The sequence below is a fragment of the Sciurus carolinensis genome, chromosome 9 (assembly GCF_902686445.1).
Source record: "Sciurus carolinensis chromosome 9, mSciCar1.2, whole genome shotgun sequence".
Lineage (NCBI taxonomy): Eukaryota > Metazoa > Chordata > Mammalia > Rodentia > Sciuridae > Sciurus > Sciurus carolinensis.
In genome coordinates, this window is record NC_062221.1 from 94269449 (window position 1) to 94294490 (window position 25042).

Below are 25042 nucleotides of genomic sequence, written 5' to 3' on the forward strand. Positions count from 1 at the left end.
ATTTGCTTACGTGTTTGCCTACTCCACCAGAACAAAAGTTCCATTGATCAAACTTTTTTTTTTTTTTTTTTTTGGCTAATGCCTATTTTAAGCCCAGAGCATAGCTGGGTTTCTTAAGAATCCAATAACACTCACTGAATACATTTGGAAGAAGAGCTTATTATTTGAGAACTATGCAAAGGAATTGAAAAAGATGACCTTCAAAGTCCTTTCTCTCAGGTTTTCAGTTGAGGATATCAGCACCATCCATGTTTTTGAACATCATATCTCTTTATGACTCCCAGACCTGTAATTTCAAAGCACTCCTCCACCTGACTTTTAGGTCGAAATGGTCATCTGTTGCTGAGTTGGCAACTCAACTTTAACACAGATGCTCCACAACTTAACTATGGACCACATCTCTTAGAAATCAATCATAAATTGAAAATATTGTATGCACTAATACACTTAAGGCACCAAACTTCAGGGCAGAAGAACAGTACACTGTAAAATACCAGTTGCTTACCCTTGTGACTGTGCAGTTAACTAGGTGCTATGACTTATTATCTCCATAAAGCATCAAGAAAGAGTATCATAAGGTATATTATTAGCCCAGTAAAAAAATTAAAATTCAAAATTCCAAGTACAGTTTCTACTGACTATGTATCATGTTGGCAGCATTTAAAGTGAAAAAACCATGAGTCGGACTATTGTAAGTTAAGTCACCACATGTTGGGACCACCTGTATGCCCCAAATTAACTTACTTTCCTATATAACCTATTCCATCTAATTCCCTGTATTTATTAATGACACCATTCTCCTCTTTTAACACATTACTGCAGCACCTCTCTTCTTTCTAAAATCAATCACTGTCTAATCCTATGGATTTCTCTTTCTCAAAGACTTGTCCTTTTGGTCATTGTCTGCTCTCAGTCTCTAACAAATTATTTGTGACTCTAATTAACATTTATTCCATACTAACTCGAATGAAGTATTTTTATTTATCTCCCACTGTAGATCCTGTAAGATTCCTGTATTATGGCTGCAACTCCTGGGACTTTCAGCACAACGACTGCAGACAGATAGCAGGTGCTCAACAATTCCTTTAGTATGGCTAGAAGAATGTTCAGATGTTAGGTTTCAATGGACTTAATGGCAAGGATCTTGTTTTGCCCTTTTCATTTTCCCACCCCTTTTCCCCATATAGTAAAGGGCATAGCAAAGGAAAGATACATATTTTAAAAATCGAACACTGCATCTGTAACCGTAACTCAGAGTTGCTGCAACAACTAACTGACTGTAGTTTTAAAAATAAAAAGCTCGACTATTAAAAACTACCATCACCACCACCACCACCAAACCCCCCTGAACCACAAATGCTAGTTTCAGTTCCCAGCTAAAACCTTCCAGGATCCAGGTTTCCCACCCCTTGCAGTGGCCTGATGTGCTGCGAGGGCGGAGCAATGAGTAAACCTAGCCTGAGAGGCAGAAAGAGAGAGCAGAGGGATGAGGGAAGTCCCGGAAGTCATCGAACAGAGCAAGCGGTCGCCTCAGCGGGATCACTCTGGGCAGCAGTCCCAACAATAACAGGCGCTAGGGGGCGGGGCCGGGGGCGGGAGTTTGGGGGCGGGACCCGGATTGGTGGAGGCGGGTGGGACGCTTCCGAAGGCAGAAGACGATTGGAAGGGGCAGATAAGGGGCGGTGGCGCTCGAGGAGTGGGTCCGGGAGCTAACGGGTCGACCGAGGAGAGAGTGTTCTGATTGGGTGATGCAGAAGGAGACGGACTGGAACTGACTGTGGATTGGTCGTGGCGGTTCAAGAAGGCGTGGCCCGCGCGCGCGAGAAGGAGCTCGAGGGAGCGGGCGACTTGGCCTGCCTGCCAGCTAACGAGAGCCGAGGGCGAGCGCGGGCGAGCGCGGGCGAGCGCGGCGAACCGGTCAGGGTGCGGAGAGCAGTGTAGAAGGCGCATTCCTCAGCTTCGCCGCGGCCGCCCTAGGCGGCCCGAACACCCTGCTTCCTTCCCTCCCCTCCCCTGCGCTCCAGCCTGGGGTCTCGGGGCGGGGAGCGGAGGGAAGGGACGGAGGAGGAGGAGGTGAAAGCGGGGTGAGTGGCGGAGGGGTCCCAGCGCGGGGCGAGGCGTGCTCAGCCTCTAGCTCTCCCGCCGAAGCTGCAGCTTCTTTACCCGGTGCTGCGACCCCGGGGCGCGCGGGGCTGCTGGGCGCCCTCAGTATGCAGGCGGACTGCTGGCCGCCGCGATGGCTAGCCGGGCGGTGGTGAGAGCCGGGCGCAGCCCGCGGTGTCCGCGAGTCCGGGCCGCAGCCGCCGCCCCCGCCCGGGCCCAGCTCCCCCTCTCATGCTCCCTCCCTCCCGGTTCCAACTCCTCCTCCTCCATGCCTCTTTTCCTCCTGCTCTTACTTATCCTGCTCCTGCTGCTGGAGGACGCTGGAGCCCAGCAAGGTGAGTGGTCCCCTGGGAGTGCGCGGCTAGCGGATCCCCACGGGCGGCTGGGGCGCGGGGGGAGCCTGCTCCTGAGCGCTGGGTCTTGTGGCCATTAAACAGGTCCATAGAGGCGCAGGGGAGGTACGGTGCGACTGGAACGTGGCCGGACCTAGGTGGGCACTTGCAAGGTTGCCTTGGAAAGGTGGGCTCTGTCAGCCTGTCCCCCAAACTGATGCGGCTTTACTTTTAGCCAAGCCATTCATTTCTCTGAAAAGAGCGATGTGACACCCTGCGATGGAAGCCTCTTTGATTTTGGATTCTTCCGGGTAAATTTTTTTGGGAGGAGAAAGAGAACTTTTGGACTTGTGATCCCCAAGTTAAGCTACACGGATGGATGGACAGAGTAGGATTCTAGGCAAGGAAAATAAACAGCATCTTAAAACCTATTTAGAGACAAATAGTGATAATTGTCAGCCCCTTGTGAAAGTGTTCGGGTTCTGGAGGGAATGAAGTAGATAGTGGTGATATCTGAGCCTTGGATTTAGAACATGCTCTATATAATTCTTGTCTATATATTGATGCCTTGGTGAAACACTGGCCCAAACTGTCATGTTGCACAAATGAAGCAAGCATTCCACATTAAAAGGGTAAGCATTTCCAGAAAGTGACAAAATTTTTTTTTCCATCTAAAATTCTTGAAATACTTATGCCAGAAACGAGTAAAACTATTAAATAATTATTATAACGGAAAGAAAATGCAGGACCTTTTTTAAAAATTTTTAATACTGTTTTCAGCAGGGTGTCATCATTTTTGAATCAGTTTGGCATCATTTACTGAGCACATTTTCTTCCATTGCATTTCCCATTTTATTGCAGTGAGCAAGATAAGCATTGGACTGTTATTAATTGCCTACGAGATTTTTGTTTTAATCTTCATGTCTAAGACTAGCTTGATTGCTATCATGATTTTCAGTATGGGATCAGGGCCATGAGACTGTCATTGAGAAGATGCTAAAATTTTGACAGGCATATGGAAACATAATCTCTAAGAAAAAATATATTTGCTAAAGTGAACTCTAGCTACAGGCACATTTCTACATAGTGTAACTTAAAATTGAGATGCTGAGCATGGAGATTTCATGAAATCCTTGTTGAAGCTTTAGAGTCCATTTCCTTCCTAGCGGAGTGCAGTGGCTTATATGTGACTAACACTGATCAGAGCTGTGATTGGCACAGGACTAAGTGGTTTATGTGAATTAACTCTTAATCTTCACCTCAGGTGAGATAGGCATTGTTATCGTATTTCCAATTAAAGAAAACTTAGGAGGAATATAAGGTGCCTTGATACAGAAAGGCATATGACAAGTAGAATACTTTCATTGTTTTACTTATTCCTAGATCTGAAAGTGATTTTTATCATGTTTTTTTTTTTTTTTTTTTTAAATCTTGTAGTATAGGACTCAGTTACATATCTTACCCCCAAGGGGCCACTGCCTTGCTTTTAGAATTTCTCTTGTCTATACTAACCAAACAGGTAACATTACCTTATGTTTTAAGGGCATCTTTTATTTATTTATCTTTTTAATGTAGTGCTGAGGATCGAACCCAGTGCCTTACACATGTTAGACAAGTACTCTACCACTGACCTACAATCCCAGCCCCTAAAGGCGTCATTTTAAACAGCATTTTAACAAATGTGTCTCTTTTACAGTGTCATCTTAAATAAACATCGGTATAGATTAACACAAGTAGAAATGTTACTAGTAATTAAAAGACTTGATTTCTAGTTCTGCTAAATTGAGTACATTTTGTTAAGTCATTTAATCCCTTTGTACCTCAGTTTTTATTGTTGTGTGAGAATGCATGCCCATCTCATACCTCAGTGAGAAGGAAATGATAGTATGCAGCAGTTTTGCAAAGGGAAAAGCATATACAGTTATAAATCATTAGCATTATTAATCTTGAGTTACTAGGTTTAGGGGATTTGAATCCCCTAAAATTTTAAACAAAGGTTTTTCTTACTCAAAGGACCCTAGTGCAGTCTCTGGTGTAATTCCTTTAATGCCAGTCTTCAACAGCCTAGCAGATTGCTTCACGGTCTGCTAGTATTTCTTCACATAACCTGAAAAGAAGTCTCATTTAAAAATCAGAAGCAGTGCTTTAAAAACTCCCACAGAATTAGAATAATGGGCATGTCCCTATGTAATATTAAGTTACAAGGTTTAGTTTTTAACTGTCTAAGAAATCTTAGAAGACAGGAAGTTGTCTTTTGGTGGTAATTTCTTCTTTATACTTTTCCAAATTGTATGGGGTTTGTATACAGTCAGAATAAAAAAGAAATTTAGAAAGTGTTTTTTGATGAATAGATTTTGTTTTTCTTTAGCCAACCTAGGTAGAAAAGCATTTAATGTATCTTTAAGATAGAACTGTGATTCAAGTTTCTTTTCTTCTTTTTATTTATTTATTCATTTTTGGTTGTCATTTTAAATTCTTTCCAACATTTTCTTGAAAGAGTGGAATATATTACCTTCATTCCAATTAATGCCGTTCATGGCCATAGCAGAATATATTAGCTTCATTCCAATTAATGCCATATGTAGATAGCTGTTCCTCAGCAGATTTTTTTGCTGACATGATTTTTTTTTTTAATTTGGCTCAGAATAGAATTTATCATTTAGTTGAACACTGCTGGCCTCTCAAATCAGAAGTGTATTTTAACCATCTTATTTCACTAACAAATTTATAAATATATTCTGTTTATATCTATTTACTATGTTGGTGTTTTAGATACAGTTTATTGTATATAGTTTTGAGTTCTAAATTTGATATTAAGTTCATCTTCAAAATTCTTTTGAAAACTTTATGTAAAATATACATATTTTAAAAAACTTAAATTGGTTAAATTTATGCTGATTGCATATTTACTGCTATAATAAATTTACTTAATAGGCAGTTGATGGTGGTCTACTATGATTGAATTTATGTCTTCAGTTTACATTATGATTGTAGGAATTTGGATTACCTCATCTCAGGAGTTCGGCTTCCTAATTTGTATCATGGAAGGCTTGCCTATCTTTGGTTAGAACATGACTTGAATATAGTAATATATCAGGGAATTAGTTTTTTAAACCCATTAAACGTGACTTGTTTATGCCTATCAAGATGACATGTTGGTGAGGGTATTGATTTTTATTTGGTCACCTAATGAGCCTATGAAATAAATCAGGTATATTCTAAAAAGGATCACTTGGTTCTATAATGTTGGAATTCATGTTCAGAGTTTATAATCTGTGTAGTAATGTCTTTACTGGCTTGTGATGCAGGGACATATATTTTTGAACAATAGTGGTGAATTGGAAGAAGTGAAGAACTTATTTCTCTTTGCAAAGAAAGGTGTATTTTTTCTAATTTTAACATTAGATTAAATTTTTTCATATCTTTTCTTGGCCTGATAAAACTTAAGAGCTCTTTTATGTACTGTGCTCAGAGGCAGAAAATAAATTATTTCTGATTAATTTTGCACAATGAAAATTAGAATCAGCACTTGTTCCACATGTGCTAATGAGTAGATTTTAGTTCTACGTTCTTGGAGCTTATAAATGAAAAGTTGACTGTAAAATTATAGGTTAATGAGTTTTAGATTTTCCAGCATTATATGCAAAAAGAAAACATCACTCTGGAGATAGTTGATAATTCTATTCAGTATTAGAACTTCACTGTAAAAGAAAAACATGAGGAAAAAAAGAAAACCTTAAAATGGTATAATTGTGTAAATGGAAGTACCAGTACTAAAAATAACATGACAAATGAATGGATTAATTTACAGAAGGAAATGGTCAGATCGTGTGTGAGATTACACGGGGGGTGGATTTTAAATTTAGGACTACACTTAGCAAAATGATCCCAAGATGTGAGAGCTGAGGTGATCACGTTGAACTTTAATTGAACGCATGCAAAGGGATAGTTTATACCTTCACTTCTTGATTTGTTGGGAGAACGTAGAATAATAATGTAGACTGGAAGTATTAGGAAAAGCTTCATAAAAATACTGACATCTCCTAAATGTGACTATTGAAATATGAATTGAGACAAGTTGGCGAATTTTTTTATTGTGTGGCTCCTGAATTTGAGTTACTTTATAACAAACAACCAACTTGTCATCTTGATAGGCATAAACAAGTCACGTTTAATGGGTTTAAAAAACTAATTCCCTGATATATTACTATATTCAATGCTATGTCATAGCATTTTTTCATCTATTTTAATAATATTTTACAAATAGTAATAGTTATGCAAAACTAAAAACTTAGGTGATAATTATCCACTGTTCTACCTTGTAATTTATCAACCAATTTTTATGTTCTTGCTTATTACATTTTCACATACTTTAATAGGGTGTTATATTCTGTAGACATTGTGTTGGAATTATTTTATAAACTTCATAAATAAGCATACTTATAAAACAGCAAGATAGAAATTTCAGAATGTAAAATTTCATCACAAGCCTGCATTTATTATTTATATTTACTATATCATTTAGAATTGCTATTGCATTATTTTATTTCATTTGATTAAGTTTGTTGCTCTCTATAGAAACTTTGAGAAAGTATTTCGGTTCAGAATATTAGTTTAGTAACATACATAATGTGTATTTTCCAGATTATTATTTGGGTTAAATCATAATAATTCTTGAAGACAGAAAATACAGAGATTCAAATAAACTAGTATTTAATGAATGCCAATGCAGTATCTACTGAAGCAGATGATATAATGGGTGATTTTTAAAGGATACTGAAAGTTGACCTACTAGATATTTGAAGGGTATTTATTTGAAAGAGTAACAGACTAGCTACTTGAATTATAAGAAGGACCCTAAGATAAAGTTTCTCTCAATTCTCTCTAAGAAAAGTGGCCCAGAATTCCCAGCAAAGCATTTGTTGAGTAGAGTACATGCAACTTGGCAGTTACAATGAATTTGCTTGAAATTAAAGAGAAACTGTTTGTACTGTTTATTTTTCTCTCATCAAGAACTGTCATTACCCTATGTACATGTATGATTACATGAATGGTATGAATCTACATCATGCACTACCATAGAAATGAAATGATGTACCCCATTTGTGTACAATGAATCAAAATGCAGTCTGTTAAAAGAAATAATTTTAAAAAGAATTAAATTCTACATCATTGGGCACAACTACAATGTTTATTATTAGCTAGTTAAACAAAAACCTAAAAACAATTTCCATTGGTCTCACTTCTTAATAAAGATAGTCTGTTTTTCAAAAAAAAAAAAAAAAAAAAAAACAACTGCCAGCACGTAGTGATAACTGTCATGAACTCTCAGGAGAGTGCACAAATGTCAGTATAACCCTGGGACATGAACAGAAGAGTAAAACATTGACATTGTCTTCAGAGAATCTGCAATGCAGTTAAGGAGGTAATGTTCAAGTTGGAATGTAACTGTGTACTCGTATAGGCTAGCCACATTCCATGTGTTGGAGTATTGCCCTTCATAGTCATTTCCCTAATGTGACTAACAGCTCCTTTATCACTTGTGAGATGCAATCTGAACTCATTTGCATATTACATATGCTTTTTATCACAGGCTGGTCCTTCCCTTCCACTTTGGTCTAATTTCATGCCAGCATCCCTCATACTTCATAGTTATGGTAGAAGATTGAGCTGCTTTTTATTCCTCGAGTATATTAAATTTCATGCCATTTTGCCTTTTCCTTGTACTGATTTCTTTTCATATGCAATTTCCTCTGCTTAGAATGCCCTTACATACTTTCCTTGTCCTCTTAGTAAACCTCTAATCGTCCTTCAAAACCCTTCTTGGGCACCATCACCACACATTCATATCCAGATAGTACTTTCTACACTCTATTTTAAATTATTTGTTCTTGTCAGTGGAGAGGGTTTTATTAATATTTTATTTCTAATCTTTATCATACTGTCATTCAAAATATGTGTATTAAGAATTCCATTTCTGGTGCTGGGAAAATTGGAAATACACATGCAACAAAATGAAATTAAACCCCTATCTCTCACCCTTCACAAAACTCAAAGACTTAGGCACTAGACCAGATAACCCGAGTTCAGTAGTGGAAAAAGTAGGCCAAATCTTCATCATGTAGGCTTAGGATTTGACTTTCTTAACAAGATTCTAAAGTGCAAGAAGTAAAATCAAGATTCAATAAATGGGATGTATTTAAACTAAAAAGCAAATGAAATAATAATGTGAAGCTAGAGCCTACAGAATGGGAGAAAATCTTTCCCTCATGCACCTCAGAGCATTAATCTCCAGGATATATAAAGAACTCAAAAAACTTAACAACAAAAAAATAAGTAACCCAATCAATAAGTGGGCTAAGGAACTGAACAGACAATTCACAGAAGAAGAAATACAGTTGGTCAACAAATATATGAAAAAGTGTTCAACATCTCTAGCAGTTAGAGAAATTCAAATTCAAACTACACTGAGATTTTATCTCACTTGTCAGGATGGCGATTATCAAGAATACAAGTAACAGTAATTGTTGGCAAAGATGTAGGGAAAAAAATACACTCATATGTTGCTGGTGAGACTGCAAATTTGTGCAACCATGTGGAAAGCAGTAGGGAGATTCCTCAGAAAACTTGGAATGGAACTGCCATTTAACCTAGCTATCCCACTCCTCGCCTTATACCCAAAAGACTTAAAATTTGCATATTACAATGATGCAGCCACATCAATGTTTATAGCAGCTCAACTCACAGTAGCCGAAGTATGTAACCAACCTAGGTGCCCCTCAACAGATGAGTGGATAAAAAAATGTGATATATATATATATATATGATAGAATATTAGCCTTAAGGAAGAACGAAATGATGGCTGGTAAATGGATGGAACTGGAGAATATCATGCTAAGAGAAATAAGCCAAACCCAAAAACCAAAAGCCGAATGTTCTCTCTGATATGCAGATGCTAGTTCACAATAAGCAGGGGATGCTAGGGAAGAATAGAGTTACTTTAGGTAGAGGGGAGCAAAGGGACGGAAAGGTTTATGGGAGTAGAAAGGATATTATTACGTTATAACCCTAGGTACATATATAACTAATGGCTGGCGGGATTCTACATCATGTACAATCAGAAGAATGAGAAATTATACTCCATTATATATGATATATCACAGTGCATTCTACTGTCATGTATAACTTATTAAAACAAAAAATTAAAAAGAATCTCATTTCTGGACTGGATCTTTTGCTTTGAGTGCATTATATGGTGTTAGTCCTTGGACACCTGCATGTGCTTCATGCTATTGGCCTTTGTGTAATCCCATAGTGGTCAACAGTTCAGGAGCCTGGGCTTCTCAGTCCCTTGGGAAGAGTACCCTCTCTTGAACCTTACTGCCTGCTTGCTTATGGCCAAGCAATCTGTTTTATCTTTCCTGGCTCTCCTCTCCCCAAGAGCTACACCCCTATGCTCTACTCCCATGTCTAAAGAGGAGTTCTTCTTCAAGCTGGAACTCTGAATATAGTCATGGCTAATTTAGAAAACTCTGCTCCTCTTAAATAGGCTGTTTATAAAAATGACCACATAACCTAAGTCAATGCCAGGAAGTTGAATGAACTCTGCACCCTCTCTTTCAAATTTTGACTTAAACAGCCACCTCCAACTTGAGGAAAGTGCCCCTAGTTTTGGTTCTAGTAGTTGCTCTCCTTTTCCTTGCCAACTTGTAGGGAAAACTGTTTTCATTCATATGTTGATTCACTCATAAAATTTTACTGTCTACACAAACAGTACCTCAATACCTTCTAAAAAGATAACTGAGTTAAATATTTTAAAACATTTAGGGTGGTGACTGGATCTTAAAATTTGACATGGCTAGTATTACTGTCCAGGTGTGTCTGAATCCAAAGCCTCCATACTTTCAGGGAGTATTCAGGTAGCTTTAATAATCTGATATCAGGAGAGTAGTAAAGGAGACAGGTTGGGAAAGTCAATGGGAACCATACTGTGGAGGACTTTCCATTGAGGGACTGAGTAAGGAGTTTATGCCTGAGAGATTAGGCATAGATGCTGCTCTCTCTCAGTCCATTTGTCCATCTCTAGATTTATTGTCTCTTTCAAGCTAAGGCACCCAGGTCCATTTTCTCATCAGTGTTCTTGACAGATCCCAAACTTGGGCCTGCCTACACTATAATCTCTGCTGTCTGCTTTCTCTGGCTAATGGAGACAGTCATGTGGCCATCAAATCTGGCATAAATGAGTGCTATCCCATCAAATCTCAAATGGGGAATACAGCTTAGTTGCAGCATTTTGACTATGCCACTTTGTAGACCTGAGCTCCTGCCATGCTCCTTACTCCTGCATAATATGACTCTGCCTGGCACCTCCCCTTTTCTCCTTCCTGGAACCTTGTTCTCCTCCATTTTGTCCAGCATGATGCTTTACCTGGGAGTTGAAGTTTGACTTTTATCTGTCTCTCTTTGTTTTTCTTTTTTACTTTCCAGGTAATTTGTATCTCTCCTTTTTTCAATGACACACTTCGTAAAAGGTAGACTAACTCTGTGCTGAACATATTCTTTTTTTTTTTTTTTTTCATTTTATTTTATTTTGGTTTTCATTTTATTTTGATTATGTATTATATAACACACTGCGTGCTACATAGTATATCAAATAATGTTCTAGCAGGGATAGATGACCATACTGAGTTTTTTCCATCAATCAGGAAAATGCTTCCTTAATCAATGTTCTCCAAACCCTTTGATTTATAATAACAATTAACTCCGGATATGCGTCTATCTCTTTCCATCAAACTCCACTGGTAGAGAACCTTTTTTCCTTGCCCCCGTTAGTGAACCTGTGGATGTAGGCGGTATCCACTCCCGGGATAACCAAGCACACGCCCATTATACCGAGTCCTGGAAGAATTTCGAACCACATTTTGGCACGGTTATCTAAACCAAATCCCTACCCCTTAGGCTCCTTAGAGGTGACCAGGATTGGTTCCTTTCCCAGTAAACCCTGCAGCAGCCTGCAAGAGGGGCGGCCTGAACATTTTCTTAGTGTTAACATATGGTAGATTTTTGCTAAATGATGAATTTCTTTTTTTAATCCCTCACAGTCTTGGTTCTGCTGTATCGAAACTGTCGTCTAAACCATTGCATTTTTGGTTTGGTTTGATTTTTGTTTGTTCTGAAAAACCTGGGAACTTTGTCCATATTGATTATTTTTTACTTTGGTGGTCTTTGAAGATATGGAGATTTTGAACTCAGACATACCTGGATTTAAATACTGGCTCTGCCAAGTTTTAAAATCCACATACATACCATTCTACATTTTTCAAAATACATTCTAAATGTTTTAAAATACTCTTTAGAATGTGCTGAGGGTTGGGATAAAATTATTCATATAGCCAGTACATTTTTTGTTCAATGAGCGAATCAACATATAAAATGAGAATTTTTTTCCTACTCTGCAGGGGAACCTCCTGTTTTCACATCTTTGCTTTCTAGTTCAAACCTTTCATCCTCTGCGTCTTATTCCCATACCAGTTATTGATTAGGGAAGTTCCATTCAGACGCAGTAAGGGGAGTCAGACCCTACTTTAGAGGACAGTGACAGCAAGGCATAATTGTCCAAATGATTTTCTCTTAATTGACTTCCAGTGCACCCAAACTTTAATACGACTTTTGTCCCCTCTGTTCTGATCTTTGCTCTGACGTCCCAGCTTTGTAATTTTTTTATATATTTCACCTTACTTCTGTCTCCACTCTCTCAAATTTTGCTTGTGATTTTTCTCTTCCCTCCTGACTGGCCCTTGTTTCAGGGTTATCATCTGATCCTACAAGCTCACTTTCTGAATGCAGGACAAACACTCTGTGGCATGGGTGAAGGAATACTGTATTGGTTAGGACTCTTGATGTTACAGAGTCTTGCTGAAGTTAGAAGGGAATGGTGTTGGAAGGATTCTGAGGTAACTTATAGAGTCCGGCTAGACCATCCCAAGCCAAGGGGAAAGCAGGAATGCAGCTGGACTTCAGAAACCAAAGACTCAGTGTAGTTCTTTCGTGCTTCATTTTTGCATTTTCTGCGTGGGAAAAGTCACGGCTGCTGGCAGTCCTCAGGGCTCACAGCTCACTTGTACTCCCACTCTCTTGGGAGCCAGAGGCAGAAGGATCACAAGTTGAGGCCAGCCTTAGCAATTTAGTAAGGCCCTAAGCAACTTAGTGAAACCCTGTTTCAAAATAGAAAAAATAAAATGGGCTAGAGATGTAACTCAGTGGTAAAGTGCTTCTGGGTTCATTCCCTAGTACAAAAAAAAAAAAAGTAGTGGTTTTCAATTGCAGTTGCATCTTACAATTACCTGAGGAAACTTTTAAAAAGTACTGTACATGTGGTTCCCATTGCAGACCAGAATTGTTTGAATGAGACCAGGAACTCGGTATTAGGGACTGGGTGATAGCTCAGTGGTAGAGCGCTTGCCTCGCACATGTGAGGCACTGGGTTTGATCCTCAGCACCACATTAAAAAAAAAAAAAAAAAAAAAAAAAAGTGAATAAATTAAGATACTGTGTCCATCTACAACTAAAAAAATATTTAAAAAAAAAAAAAAACCCTTGATATTATAAAAGCTTTCTAGGACTTTTGCTTAGTTTTCAAAATCTGGGATTTTCATTATTGTACAGGTCCTGAAATTGGAGGCACCTGTGAATTGGGTTCACATTGGTTAAGGGTGAATCAGTACCCACCCATGGACAGTTAACTAACCAGGGCTGTGAGGTCATATGAAAGGCAGATATTGGAGGCATCCTTTTAAAGGAGAAAGTGTTACATTTATAAAAAGTGTACTGTTTTTTTGAATAAGTAGACTCTTTGGATAAGGGTGGTATTAACTCCATGTTCAAGTGAGATTATATGGGATTATAGAGGGTCAGTGCCCAATATTTCAAAAGTTGCCTGTCTGACTCCAAAGCCTTTCTAAGATATATATGTATCTCACTTGCTTACATAAGACTTGGTTGGGTTTGTTTCTAAATTAAATAGCATGTGTTAAGAGCCTCATATATTTGGTTTCTGTGTGTATGACTTTAAGGTGAATAGAGTACATTGCCTTCCTAACAGAGTTTTATTTGGTGTGGTAAACTGATATGGTATGCATAATTCAGCATATTAAACACAGTAAAGAGAGTATGATAATAGAAATTAGAAATACCAGAGGCTTCAGAGAGGTTCCTCAGAGAAGATAACATTGAGTAGTTTGCTTTGGATAGAGGAGGAAGGGCATGATCTTCAGCAGAGGGGAGCAACATGCACAGTGACAGTTGAGAATAGGGAGGAGAAATCACCCACAGTTCCACAGTGGGAGCCTAGAGGTGACACCAGAACTGGAACCAGGGGCTGGAATATAATAGATTGTGTATTCTTGCTGAAGTGTTTGAACTTCATTGTACAGTGAAAAACACTTGAAGAATTTTCAAATAAGGAACCTATGTGGCCCTCCAGTATTAAGTAACACGAGCAGGAGTGTGGGCAATAGATTAAAGGGAAGACAGGACTGAGTGGAGATACCTGTTGGAGAACAGGGCTTACACTCTTCAGAGGAACAAAAGTTAGAGGTACTTAGGAGATAGAAGGCATCAAATTTAATGACCCCTTGAGTGTAAGAGCAGGAGCTCAGTTAAAGTATTTATTTTCCTGTAATCCTCTTCTCTTCACTTATGTCATTCACAAGGAGTTCTTGCCTCGTTTACTGCTCTCTCTCTCTCTTTCTCGCATGCGTGCACTCAGGCATGCATGCGCGCGCACGCACACACACCCACACACACCCACACACACACACTAAAACACCCATAACTTCTCTGTATAACTCATTATCCCTCTCACTTGCCATGTCAGCCTCCTGTATTGTAAACTCTTAAGATAGGGTTCTTGCCTATCCTTTTTACTGTGGTGCCTAGAACCTGGTTCTAGCCTAATATGGGGAAATCGTTCATTGGATGCTTGGGACATGTTTTGTTGAAATACTGTGGAATTTGAGTAGAAGTTTGTAATTTGAGTACAAGTTCTAATATTCTAAGATAACATGTTTGAAGATTGAGAGAGAGATTGGGGACTTCAGAGCTTTGTGTACTTGGTAACAACTGGTTGGGGATACAGATGAGATTGCCCACATAGAATACAGAGTAGAGAAGAACTGAACAGCAGTAGTGTCAGCAGTCAGTACAGAGGTTACAGGTAAGGTATCCAAGAGGTTGCAGTTAAGAGAACTAAGAGAAGAATTGAGAGTTTTAAGGAGGAAGAAGAAAAGATAAGAAAGGAAAAAACAATAGGGAGAAGGAAGTAGCAGCAATGTCAGACACTGTAGAAAGGTCACTGAAGATAAAGGTGGAAAGGTATCCATTGGTTTTTGGCAACTTAAAAACAGACACCTTTAGTGACTATTTTCAGTGGATAGGTAGATCTCTGTATTCGTTCCCTAGGGCTACTGTAACAAATTGCCACAAACTTGGATGGCTTAAAACAGATATTGTCTCATAGTTAGGGAGGCCAGAATTCTGACATCAAGGTGTCAGTAGGGCCATGCTGTCTCTGAATTCCCTAGCAGAAGATACTGCCTTGCCCCTTCCTTGCTTCCGGTCATTGCAATCCTTAGCATCCCTTGGCCTATGAGTGATGCTTCATTCCTTTGTGTCTCCTTGGTTAAATATGTTTCCCAGTGTCTGTACTCACATTTTCTTACTCTTACCAGGATACTAGCCTACTGGACTGGTAAAAAAAAAAGCAGGACTTATAAATATCTTTCTTCGAGTCACAAGAATTCAATTAATCACAGTCTTCAAGTTGAATTGCAGTATGTTGAGTTTAGATTGGGAGGCAAAGAAGTAAGATATTAAGTGTAAACAAGTGGAGAAATTTCTGTATAAAAGAAAGGAAAAGTGAGCAATTATGGTAAATGTCAGAAAACACGGATTGGAACAAGGTTTCTTAGTGTTTTTAAATTGTTGCAGTTATCGTTAGTGTTTAAAAATTTGTTAAAAGTACATATCTTAGACCCATTGAAGATCTACCTTACAGAGTATAATTGCAAAAAAGGCAAGATCATAACTGTCATACAAATTAAAAATGAAAGGTCAAATGTTTTATTCAGCTTATTCATTAATGAGGAAACTTAAAATGTTAAAACTGGACCATAAAGTATATGAAAAAGTAGGTGTTCATAGGCAGTATTAGGATATGATTGCAAGGTTAGATGGCCAGAACTGCTTAAAAGCCAACAAGGCTATAAATCATAATCTTGGATTATTTTTCCAACTACGCAGAAATTGTATGTGTCTCTACCTAATGGCAATGTATACATTAGCATGTAAATAAGACTGGGACCTTTAATTAATGATAAATAGCAAGCTGAACAATTATTTTGCTGAATAGTTTTTGGATGGCTCTTGTACTGAATCACATTTAAAGAATGTGCTTCTCACCTTTGTTAACTGTTTCTAAGTTTCAGACAATTTTTCCGACATACTTATTAGAATCTCTGCAAGTGGAGATGAGGGCCTAAAATCCTTTAATTAGCTCTTCAGTGATTCTAATATTAATTTTGAGAATCATTAAAGAAAAGAAAACTAAGTGACATCGAGTGCCCTCCGAGGCTGGAGCCTATTACTTTCTAATGACACTCTTCCCTGGGTTTGTACTGCTGCTATTGCTGCTGCTGCTGCTTATTATTATTATTATTTAAATATTTTTAGTTGTAGATGGACACAATGCCTTTATTTTATTATTTATTTATTTAAATGTGCTGAGGATTGAACCCAGAGCCTCACACGTGCTAGGTGAGCACTCTACCACTAGCTACAACCCCAGCCCTTACTATTTTTCCAGTAGTGCTCAGCTCTTTGTAAAGAGAGATCATTTGATCTAGGTGGAAAGTTTGCCAGGCAGATGCTCTACAAGTACACAGTGACTAGGAAGAAAAAGAGAGAGAGTAGTTAATAACAAGGTACAGCCTGGGAAGGGAGAGAAATGAGGCTAGGATAAGCTTGATAGAGACAGAGAAGTCAGTCAGTCTCACAGAAAATACACAGTGGTTATAAGAAAACTGAGTGGTCAGATGACTGACGAGAAGGGAGTGCTGTTAAAGTTTTTAAGATTTCAAAGGTAGAGCTAGTTTATTCCTTTTTTTTTTTTTTTTTTTGGGTGCTGGGGATCAAACCCAGGGCCTTGTGCGTACAAGGCAAGCACTTTACCGACTGAGCTATCTCCCCAGCCCCGAACTAGTTTATAATAATGGCAGAAATACAGTCCAAATTGTGCCAGTGATGATGGTGCACGCCTGTAATCCTGGCAGCTCAGGAGACCGAGGCAGGAGGATGGAGAGTTCAAAGCCAGCTTCAGCAAAAGCGAGGCCCTAAGCAACTCTGTTTCTAATTAAAAAAAAAAAAGTCCAAATTGTGATCCCAAGAGTGAACTACTGAACTGGAATAGAGGTGATTAGTGAGGATTACTTTCTCATGACTATATTATTCATAAGATACTACGTAGAAGCTCTAAAGTTGTTAATGAACCATTGTTCTGTTAACTTTCCCAATTTGTAGCCAGATATAATGCATTAGCTTCTGTTTGACAAAAGTTTTTCTGCTCTACTTTTAGTGGTATTATTGTATTATGATGATGATACTACTACCCACAGACATTTATTGAGCACATTGATATGTTTCCATACAGCATCTTGTTTCATTCCTTTCCCATGAGGTTTAAGTTGTTAATATCCCCATTTTATAGATGACAATATGAGACTTAACAGCAATAGGTAACCACTTTAAGTTCATAGTGAATTTAAATATAGGGCATTTAAATTTTGTTGTATGACTTCAGTTTGTTTGTTATGTTCTAGGTATAGAGTATGTTCTTGGAGGTTGAGGATTTATATATTCCACATTCCTTCATGAAATTAGTTTTAAAAATTGTCACATGAAGATGAGTTTGGGTTTTATAAAGAATGAAGATAGGGGCCATTTCTCTTCCTAATTGCCATCCTGACCCTCTTTTGACTGTAAATGCATACCTATCTTATACATAGTATTTACAAAAGAGAAAGAGTAGCTATATTAATTTCAGATTTAAGAAGAAGGAGAATAATCAGGGACAAAAAAGACATTATGTGAAATTAAATTACTGTTATGAATTATTTATTGTAGATTTTGTAGTGATGCAATTTAAGAAACCTCACAGATAAAGATTTAGACTTTTAAAAATTCACAGTGTTAAATAATGCCTTACAAACTTTTGTAGCCAAATGAAATTGGATGTACTTTTTTTTTTTTTTTTTTTTTTTTAATACCAGTGATTGAACCCAGGGCCCTAGTTCTTTTTTTTTTTTTTTTTTTTTAATGTTTTATTTTGAGACCTGTTCTTTCTAAGCTGCTGAGGGCCTCCCCAAATTGCTGAGGCTGGCCTTGAACTTTTGATCATCTTGCCTCAGAATTCTGAGTTGCTGGGATTATAGGGATGTGCCACCACATTCAGCAAATTGGGAGTATTAGTTAAGTTATTCTTTTGATTCTTTTTCACTCTCTAAATGCTCCCCCTTTAAAACATTTTTTTTTAAAGATCTCACAGATGTATTATAAGATATGACAGAAATGATTTTTAGGGGAAGTATAGTTAGACTCCCCAGTTTGTACTGAAAAAAAACAAAATCCTTGAAAACTCTGGAAAAGTATAAACTTTTCAAAGTTTACAATATAAAAAACTTACATTGTTTTTCATATTTGGCATATTTGTACAAGCTTCTTGTGTTCATATTTGTTTTTTAAGGAATTACATTTTTGGAAGTAATTATGATAATATGTATTAGTAATAATATGACTAAAAAATGACTGTGGATGGAGGGTCATTTATAATCGGCATTAGGAACACATACTTATCTAAAAAACACTTGATTTTGAGTTTAACTGGAATAGCCTAAAATAAACCTGTATTCCTTCTTGGATTATTACATTTTCATTTAAATATGTTTAATGTTCTTTTTGTTTTCTTTAGGGATAAGTAGTGAAAAAAAGTCATTCAGTTCCTGGAACATTATCAAAATTTGTATCTGGCTTAACACATCTGACCTTGCACTCTTCAGAGGAAGTGAACACATGTTCTATGAGTAATCCCCTAGATAAATCTGCAGCCCAGCAAAGGAGCAGTAAGATCAAATTCCAGTGTTTTTTCTGCACTGAAATGAAATTAAATTCAAAAATTACATTAACAGTTTTCCACCCTTTATGATCAATTGTAGTTCTGTTGGAGACCATCCAGGGGAGGAGATGTGGGACATTGATAGTGGTAGTGGTGAGTTGGTGATATTGGAGAGGCTGATGAGAGTATGCGGAATGGACCTATGATATCTTCTTTGAAAGTTTTTTTCCCAGTTATAGTCTGCTTTTTTGTCAGTTCTGTCCCATGAACATGAATAATAGTAGATAGTTGCAGCTTGGTCACAGATCATTATTCTTTCCTATGTGAGATGCTAATCAAAAATATGGGAAAGATTATTCCTGATCCTTTTGGTACCTTTCCTCTTTTAATGTTCATAGGTGTAGGGTGGGGACACAGCTCAGTGGTAGAGCACTTGCTTAGTAGCATGGTTGAGGTCCTGGGTCTAATCCCCAACATTACCCAAAAAAAAAAAAAAAAAAAAGGAAAACAAATGAAAAACCCTAACCCAGGGAAAAAACTCAGTTGAGATCTGAAGACTAATTAAAAAGACTTTTTTTTTTTTTTTTTTTTTCCGTTAGCTTAAAGAGAAATGAAGCAGCATTCCACTTACTTATTTTAAAAATGGGAAAGTGGGAACATAAAACCCTTTAGTTTAACTCCTGACCTTTGGGGAGAGAACTGTTCCTTGGGTTGTACCCTTAGTGAATAGGATTACCCTTTGGCCAGATGAAACCCAGTCAGGAATTAATCCAGATCTTCAGTCTGAGATTTTCTAGCTATGGCTCTAAAATCATTCTTTGTTCTAGGAACTGTCCTATTCATTGTAAGATATTCTAGCAGCATTCCTGACCTCTACTACATGTCAGTAACAGCCCTCTTCCTTCATTTGTGACAACTAAAAATGTCTCCAAAATATCTGGATAAAGAGATGATTTATTAAAAACAAAAAAATTGTCTCCAGATGCCGTCAAGTGGGAGGGAAAAGCTCTCCTGTGGGATCTTTTGCCTCTGCTTTGAGAACCACTGCTCTTAGTGGCGATTTGTTGATAAAGAATATTTTCAAATTTTTAAAAAATTTTAAACATTTTGTCCTATTGCAAGTATTTTGGTATAATAGACTTTAGTTTTAAGAACTGTAAAAATAATCTAGGAACACATTGCTACTTTTGGAAAAGTGAGGACAAGATCTTTCCTTGATTTGAAAATTCAACATTATGATCTTTTTAGTTCTCTGAGTACAGTGTTTTTCAGACTGCAGGTGGGGTCCCATTCCTGTGTCTTGAAATCATTTAGTGGGTTAGGACTATGTATACTAAAGTGCATAGGGCCACAACATAATAGGTATTTCTTACTTTGGAATAACAAAAACATACGAAGCTTCTCTTCTGGTTTAGTGCATATGTGTACTATGCCCAACCTTCCCTTTCAAATGGGAATATTCTAAACATATGAGTCCATAGTAGGATGTGACAGTTAAGCCATTTATGTAGTCAGATTGAACTTATCAAATATTCTTTGAAATATGAAACATTCAGATCTATTCATTGTAGTAGATTGGAGACTTGTCGTTGGTTTCTAGTGCATATCATTATGCTTACAAGACAAGGAAGTGCTGAACTCCATCACATATTTTAGAACATTCTTGGCATGTTACTTGTGGGCTGTTCATGCCCTCCCTCCCCCTAAACAAGATTCTGCAAAAAGACAGCTCCATTTTAATTGTTTTCTTCATCAGGATGCACACAAAAGTTCTGTTTTCATCAGTTGGTATTTATTTTAATGTTTGTAGAAATTAGACTTTATGATAGAAAGGGCAAGAAATGTTTTGTGTATTTATTAAAAATCAAATATAAACAGGAACATAAAGCCATCTAAAATTATTACTCTGCTTGTAATCTTTTTGCAAAAGCTTATTTTCAAATAAACATAGGTTGAAAATAGGGGATTCATTAAAGGAGACAATTTGCGATTATAAAGTGATACTTTCAGCTATTCAGAGGTGATTCTTGACTTTGTGAAATTCATCAACATGTCCAGTCACTAAAGTAGCTGCCTTAGCTTCTGTTTATGAAAGAAAAAAAAAATTTTGAGTGATATTATTTATTCTGTGGTTATTTTTTAAAAATTGAAACCCTTCCAGAAAGCATATTTTCATCTGCTGGATAGTGTAAAAACATTTCAGAATGGTTTTATCTTCTTGGAAGTTCTGTTTTAGGATCATTGTTTTTACTCCTTAAGGAAAAAATGTTAACAATTGTTCAAAAGGTTATTTGTATTTCAGTTAATTTATTGGAGGTTTTTCTATCCTTTGTTTTAGTATAGTTGATATTCAGCAGAGAGATTATCTTCATGATAGTTCCATGGGAAATTTGTGGGGTCTTATTTTTTTCATTGTATACTATCCTGATTTTTATGTTTATGAAAGATCAGTGGGTATAGTGCACAAGTAACTGCATTTATTTCATTCTGCCCTTGTACATGTTTATATTATTGCATTACTATGCTTAGCTCTCATGTGTGAAATGAAAGCCATTAGTCTTATATAAGAGGTACTTGTTTTGGGAGCCAAATTTCTAGTATTAGCCTTTAAAAGTACATTAAGGAGCAATACAAATATGAATTCAGGAATAAAATTTCTTTATCAGCAAAGGATGTGATTTTTAAGTATTGTCTTAAGAATTTAGGTGCAGAAGCTGGGTGTGATGGTATACACCTGGAATCCCAGTGACACTGGAGGCTGAGGCATGAGTATTTCAGGTTTGAGGACAGCCTCAGCAACTTAGCAAGACCCTGTCTCAAAATAAATAAAAAGGACTTTGGATATAACTCAGTGGTAGAGTGCTCCTGGTTCAATCTCCAATACCAAAGGGAGAGAAAAAAGGAATTTAGGTATGAATTTGTTCCTTCATTAAAGTAGTTTGAGACTAGTTCAGAATTACTTTTTCATGTATTGTTTCCCTATTCATTCAATTAATAAACATTTATTTAGTATCCACTACTTGATAGATATTATGTGAAGTTCTTATACATAGGCTTTAAAAAAACTTTCATCTATTCTAGTAAATGATGTCAGTGCTATACTATTTTTAAAAACAATGAATCAAGATAATAGAAAATTTTGGTACTGCCATTTGTGTCCATAGTTAAGACCCCAGCAGTGTTACTTTTAAAATAGCTTTTTGTGTAATTCCAAGAGGTGATTGTAAATAACTCTTTTAAAGAAGAAAATGCTATTATTTTAACAGGATACATTCATTATCTTATTAGAAATTTCTTTGAATGCAATCGTTACTGAATGCTAAACAGTGCAGTTCAAGTAGTGACTGAAACTTCTAAGTGAACATTTAATTAATGCCTCCTCCTGGATTCTCCATAAAAGAAATAAACTTTATGATAAAATAGAGAATGCAGATATTTTGTCCTTACAAAATGTATGTTGTTACCTAAGTTTTTACATGTAGTTTCTGAAGGAATTTCTAGAGCAGATAATGCTACTACCAAGGTATTAAAGTCACTTTTCCTAGTCTCCAAAAAAGAGTCATTTAACTTTTTTCTCTTTATTTTATAAAGAAAAAATGGGGGAGGGACTACTAAACAGTCAAATTTAAGTATAATATAAAATTAAACTTCATTAAATATTGCTTTAATGCCTTCAAAAAGGGATGCCTCGCCATCTGTAATATGGTCAATAATCTGCATAATCTTTAAAGTTTTTTTATAAATGATTTTGGCAACTTGAATGTTTATGATAGATGAAGCTGATCACATATTTTGATATTTTACATTTACTTTGAACAGTTCATATGAATTAATATTCTTTTGAAGTTTGGATTTATTATCATGTTAGTATATTTAACTCTTGCTATGTTGTATTTACTTTTATTTGGTTATATTGAAATATTCTTTGAATTTGTAAATTATATTAATAATCATTCATTAATTTGACCAAACTTGACCTCTCTTGGCTCGTATGAGTAGATATGCTAAGAAATATGTCATCTGTTGAATCTTCTGTTAAAGTATTGGTGGTATAAAATATCTATCATACATAGTTTTAAATCTTCACAAAAATCGTTATTAAGACAAAGACATGAGAACAATTTCTTTCTTTTTTTTTTTTTTTAAGGTGATGGATGTGGACATACTGTACTAGGCCCTGAAAGCGGAACCCTTGCATCCATAAACTACCCACAGACCTACCCCAATAGCACTGTTTGTGAATGGGAGATTCGTGTCAAGATAGGAGAAAGAATTCACATTAAATTTGGTGATTTTGACATTGAAGATTTTGATTCTTGTCACTTTAATTACTTGAGGATATATAATGGAATTGGCATCAGCAGAACGGAAATAGGTAGGACATTCTTAAAAATGTATTTTGTACTACGTTATTGCTTCAAGTTTTAAAATTAAAGTAGTTTTTGGTATTCAACATTGAATAACTATGCTGCTTAATATGATATGTGAGAAATTATTGAAAATGTATAGAAATCTAAACTTTGAATCTTTTTTTTGGGAAGGGAAGATTCTTTTTTGTTTATTTACTTTTCTAATAAGCCTATGTTGGTACCTTTGCATAAGATGTCTACTGTACTACTACTAAGAAGGAAGAGGTTAATTGTTTCTTTTTTATTAGTTTCATTTTTTGTTTTCCTTTGATCATTTTATTTACAGTTGAAAAATCCAAGCATAATTCATGCTTAGGTGAATAAGAGTATAGGTTTTAGATCAAACTTCTTGGGATTAAAGCTTGACTCGAGTGACTGTTAGCTTGCTGTGTGACCTTGGGCAGATTTTCTGATCTATTTTCTCACTTGCAAAATAGGAAACAACCTAGTATGTGTAAATGTGTTCAGAATAATACTTGACACATAATAGATGTTTAGTCAATAGCTACTATCATTGTTATTTAAAAGTAGTGGTTCTCAACTGGGCACAGTGTTGCTTACTTGTACTCCCACTCTCTTGGGAGCCCGAGGCAGAAGAATCGTAAGTTGAGGCCAACCTCAGCAATTTAGTAAGGCCCTAAGCAACTTAGTGAAACCCTGTCTCAAAATAGAAAAAATAAAATGGGCTGGGGATGTAGCTCAGTGGTAAAGTACCTCTGGGTTCAATCCCTAGTACAAAAAAAAAAAAAAAAAAAAAAAAAAGTAGTGGTTCTCAATTGCAGGTGCATGTTACAATTACCTGAGGAGATTTTTAAAACGGACAGTACATGTGGTTTCTGTTGCAGACCAGAATTGTCTGAATGAGACCAAGAACTGGGTATCAGGGACTGGGACTGTGGCTCAGTAGTAGAACGCTTGCCTTTCACATGTGAGGCACTGGGTTTGATCCTCAGTACCACATTAAAAAAAAAAAAACAAAAGAAAAGAATAAATTAAGATATTGTGTCCATCTGCAACTAAAAAAAATATTTAAAAAAAAAAACTTGGTATTATAAAAGCTTTCCAGGACTTTTGCTCAGTTTTCAAAATGCTAATTGCATGAAAACATTCTTGAAAGAAATTAAATTATATAGAAATAGACAAAGAAAACTGAGAATCTCTCCCTTACTGACTATTGCTGTTACACCCTTTTACCATGGTCAGAGATCCGTTGTGTGTCCTTCTAGGTCACCCTATATGTATAGACTTATTTTTATTCAGAGATTTCACATAAAGTTGACATTGTATACATGTGTGTATATAAGATCTAAATTACATATCTTTCTGTTGTTACATTTGGGTTGTTCTCATTGTCTTCAACAAACACAAAATATTCCAAACTATGGATATACTAAAATTTATTTTACCACTAGGACATTGGTAGGAGTTTGATTATTTTCATTTTTTTCTATCACATGCAGCATGGGAATGGATGTCATTTAGCATTTTTTTTTTGATAAGTGTGAGTATTTATTGTAGGATTAATTTTAAGTGACATATTTTCATATATACTGCAAATTACTTTCCATAATTGTATGATCGTGTCCATGTTTCTGTATCCTCAAAAAAACTTGATATTTTTAAACTTAAAATTGTTATCAATGTAATAGATGAAAAGTACCTCACTCTTATTCTGTAATGTTGTTGTGATTCAGCATTTTTATGTGCTTCCCAGTCATTCCTGTTCCTTTGTGTGAATGACTGATGACAGCTTTTCCACATCTCACGCTCCATGTATATTCTGCGTAGAAATCTTTTTCAGTCAAGCATGTTGCACACTTTCTTCTGTTATTTTTTAACTTCGCATATCATGTCACTATTGAATTAAAACTTTTAACTTGAAATAAGTAAATAAATAAAATAAAAGCTTTCCAGGAAAATCTGCTTTGCAGATAGGATTTTAGAACCTTCAACTCAGAGATCAGCACCATTTTCTGAAATCAGCAGAAAAATTCGTAAGGTTATCTTGTGAACTAGCCTTATGAAATTAGAAC

General features: G+C 36.5%; 1 protein-coding gene and 1 pseudogene across 3 annotated transcripts in view; one reads left to right on the forward strand and one right to left on the reverse strand.

The window, feature by feature from the left end:
- The first annotated feature begins 1816 nt into the window (after positions 1-1816).
- Dcbld2 (discoidin, CUB and LCCL domain containing 2) overlaps positions 1817-25042 on the forward strand; it is a 106660-nt gene continuing 83434 nt past the window's right edge. For all 3 annotated transcript variants that reach the window (XM_047563369.1, XM_047563370.1, XM_047563371.1), the window contains exons 1-2: positions 1817-2438; positions 22748-22975. In XM_047563369.1, coding sequence (XP_047419325.1) covers positions 2237-2438; positions 22748-22975 — 430 coding nt within the window. In that variant the 5' untranslated portion in view covers positions 1817-2236. The remainder of the gene's footprint in view (positions 2439-22747; positions 22976-25042) is intronic.
- Positions 11073-11393, reverse strand: LOC124992522 (NADH dehydrogenase [ubiquinone] 1 alpha subcomplex subunit 1-like; annotated as a pseudogene).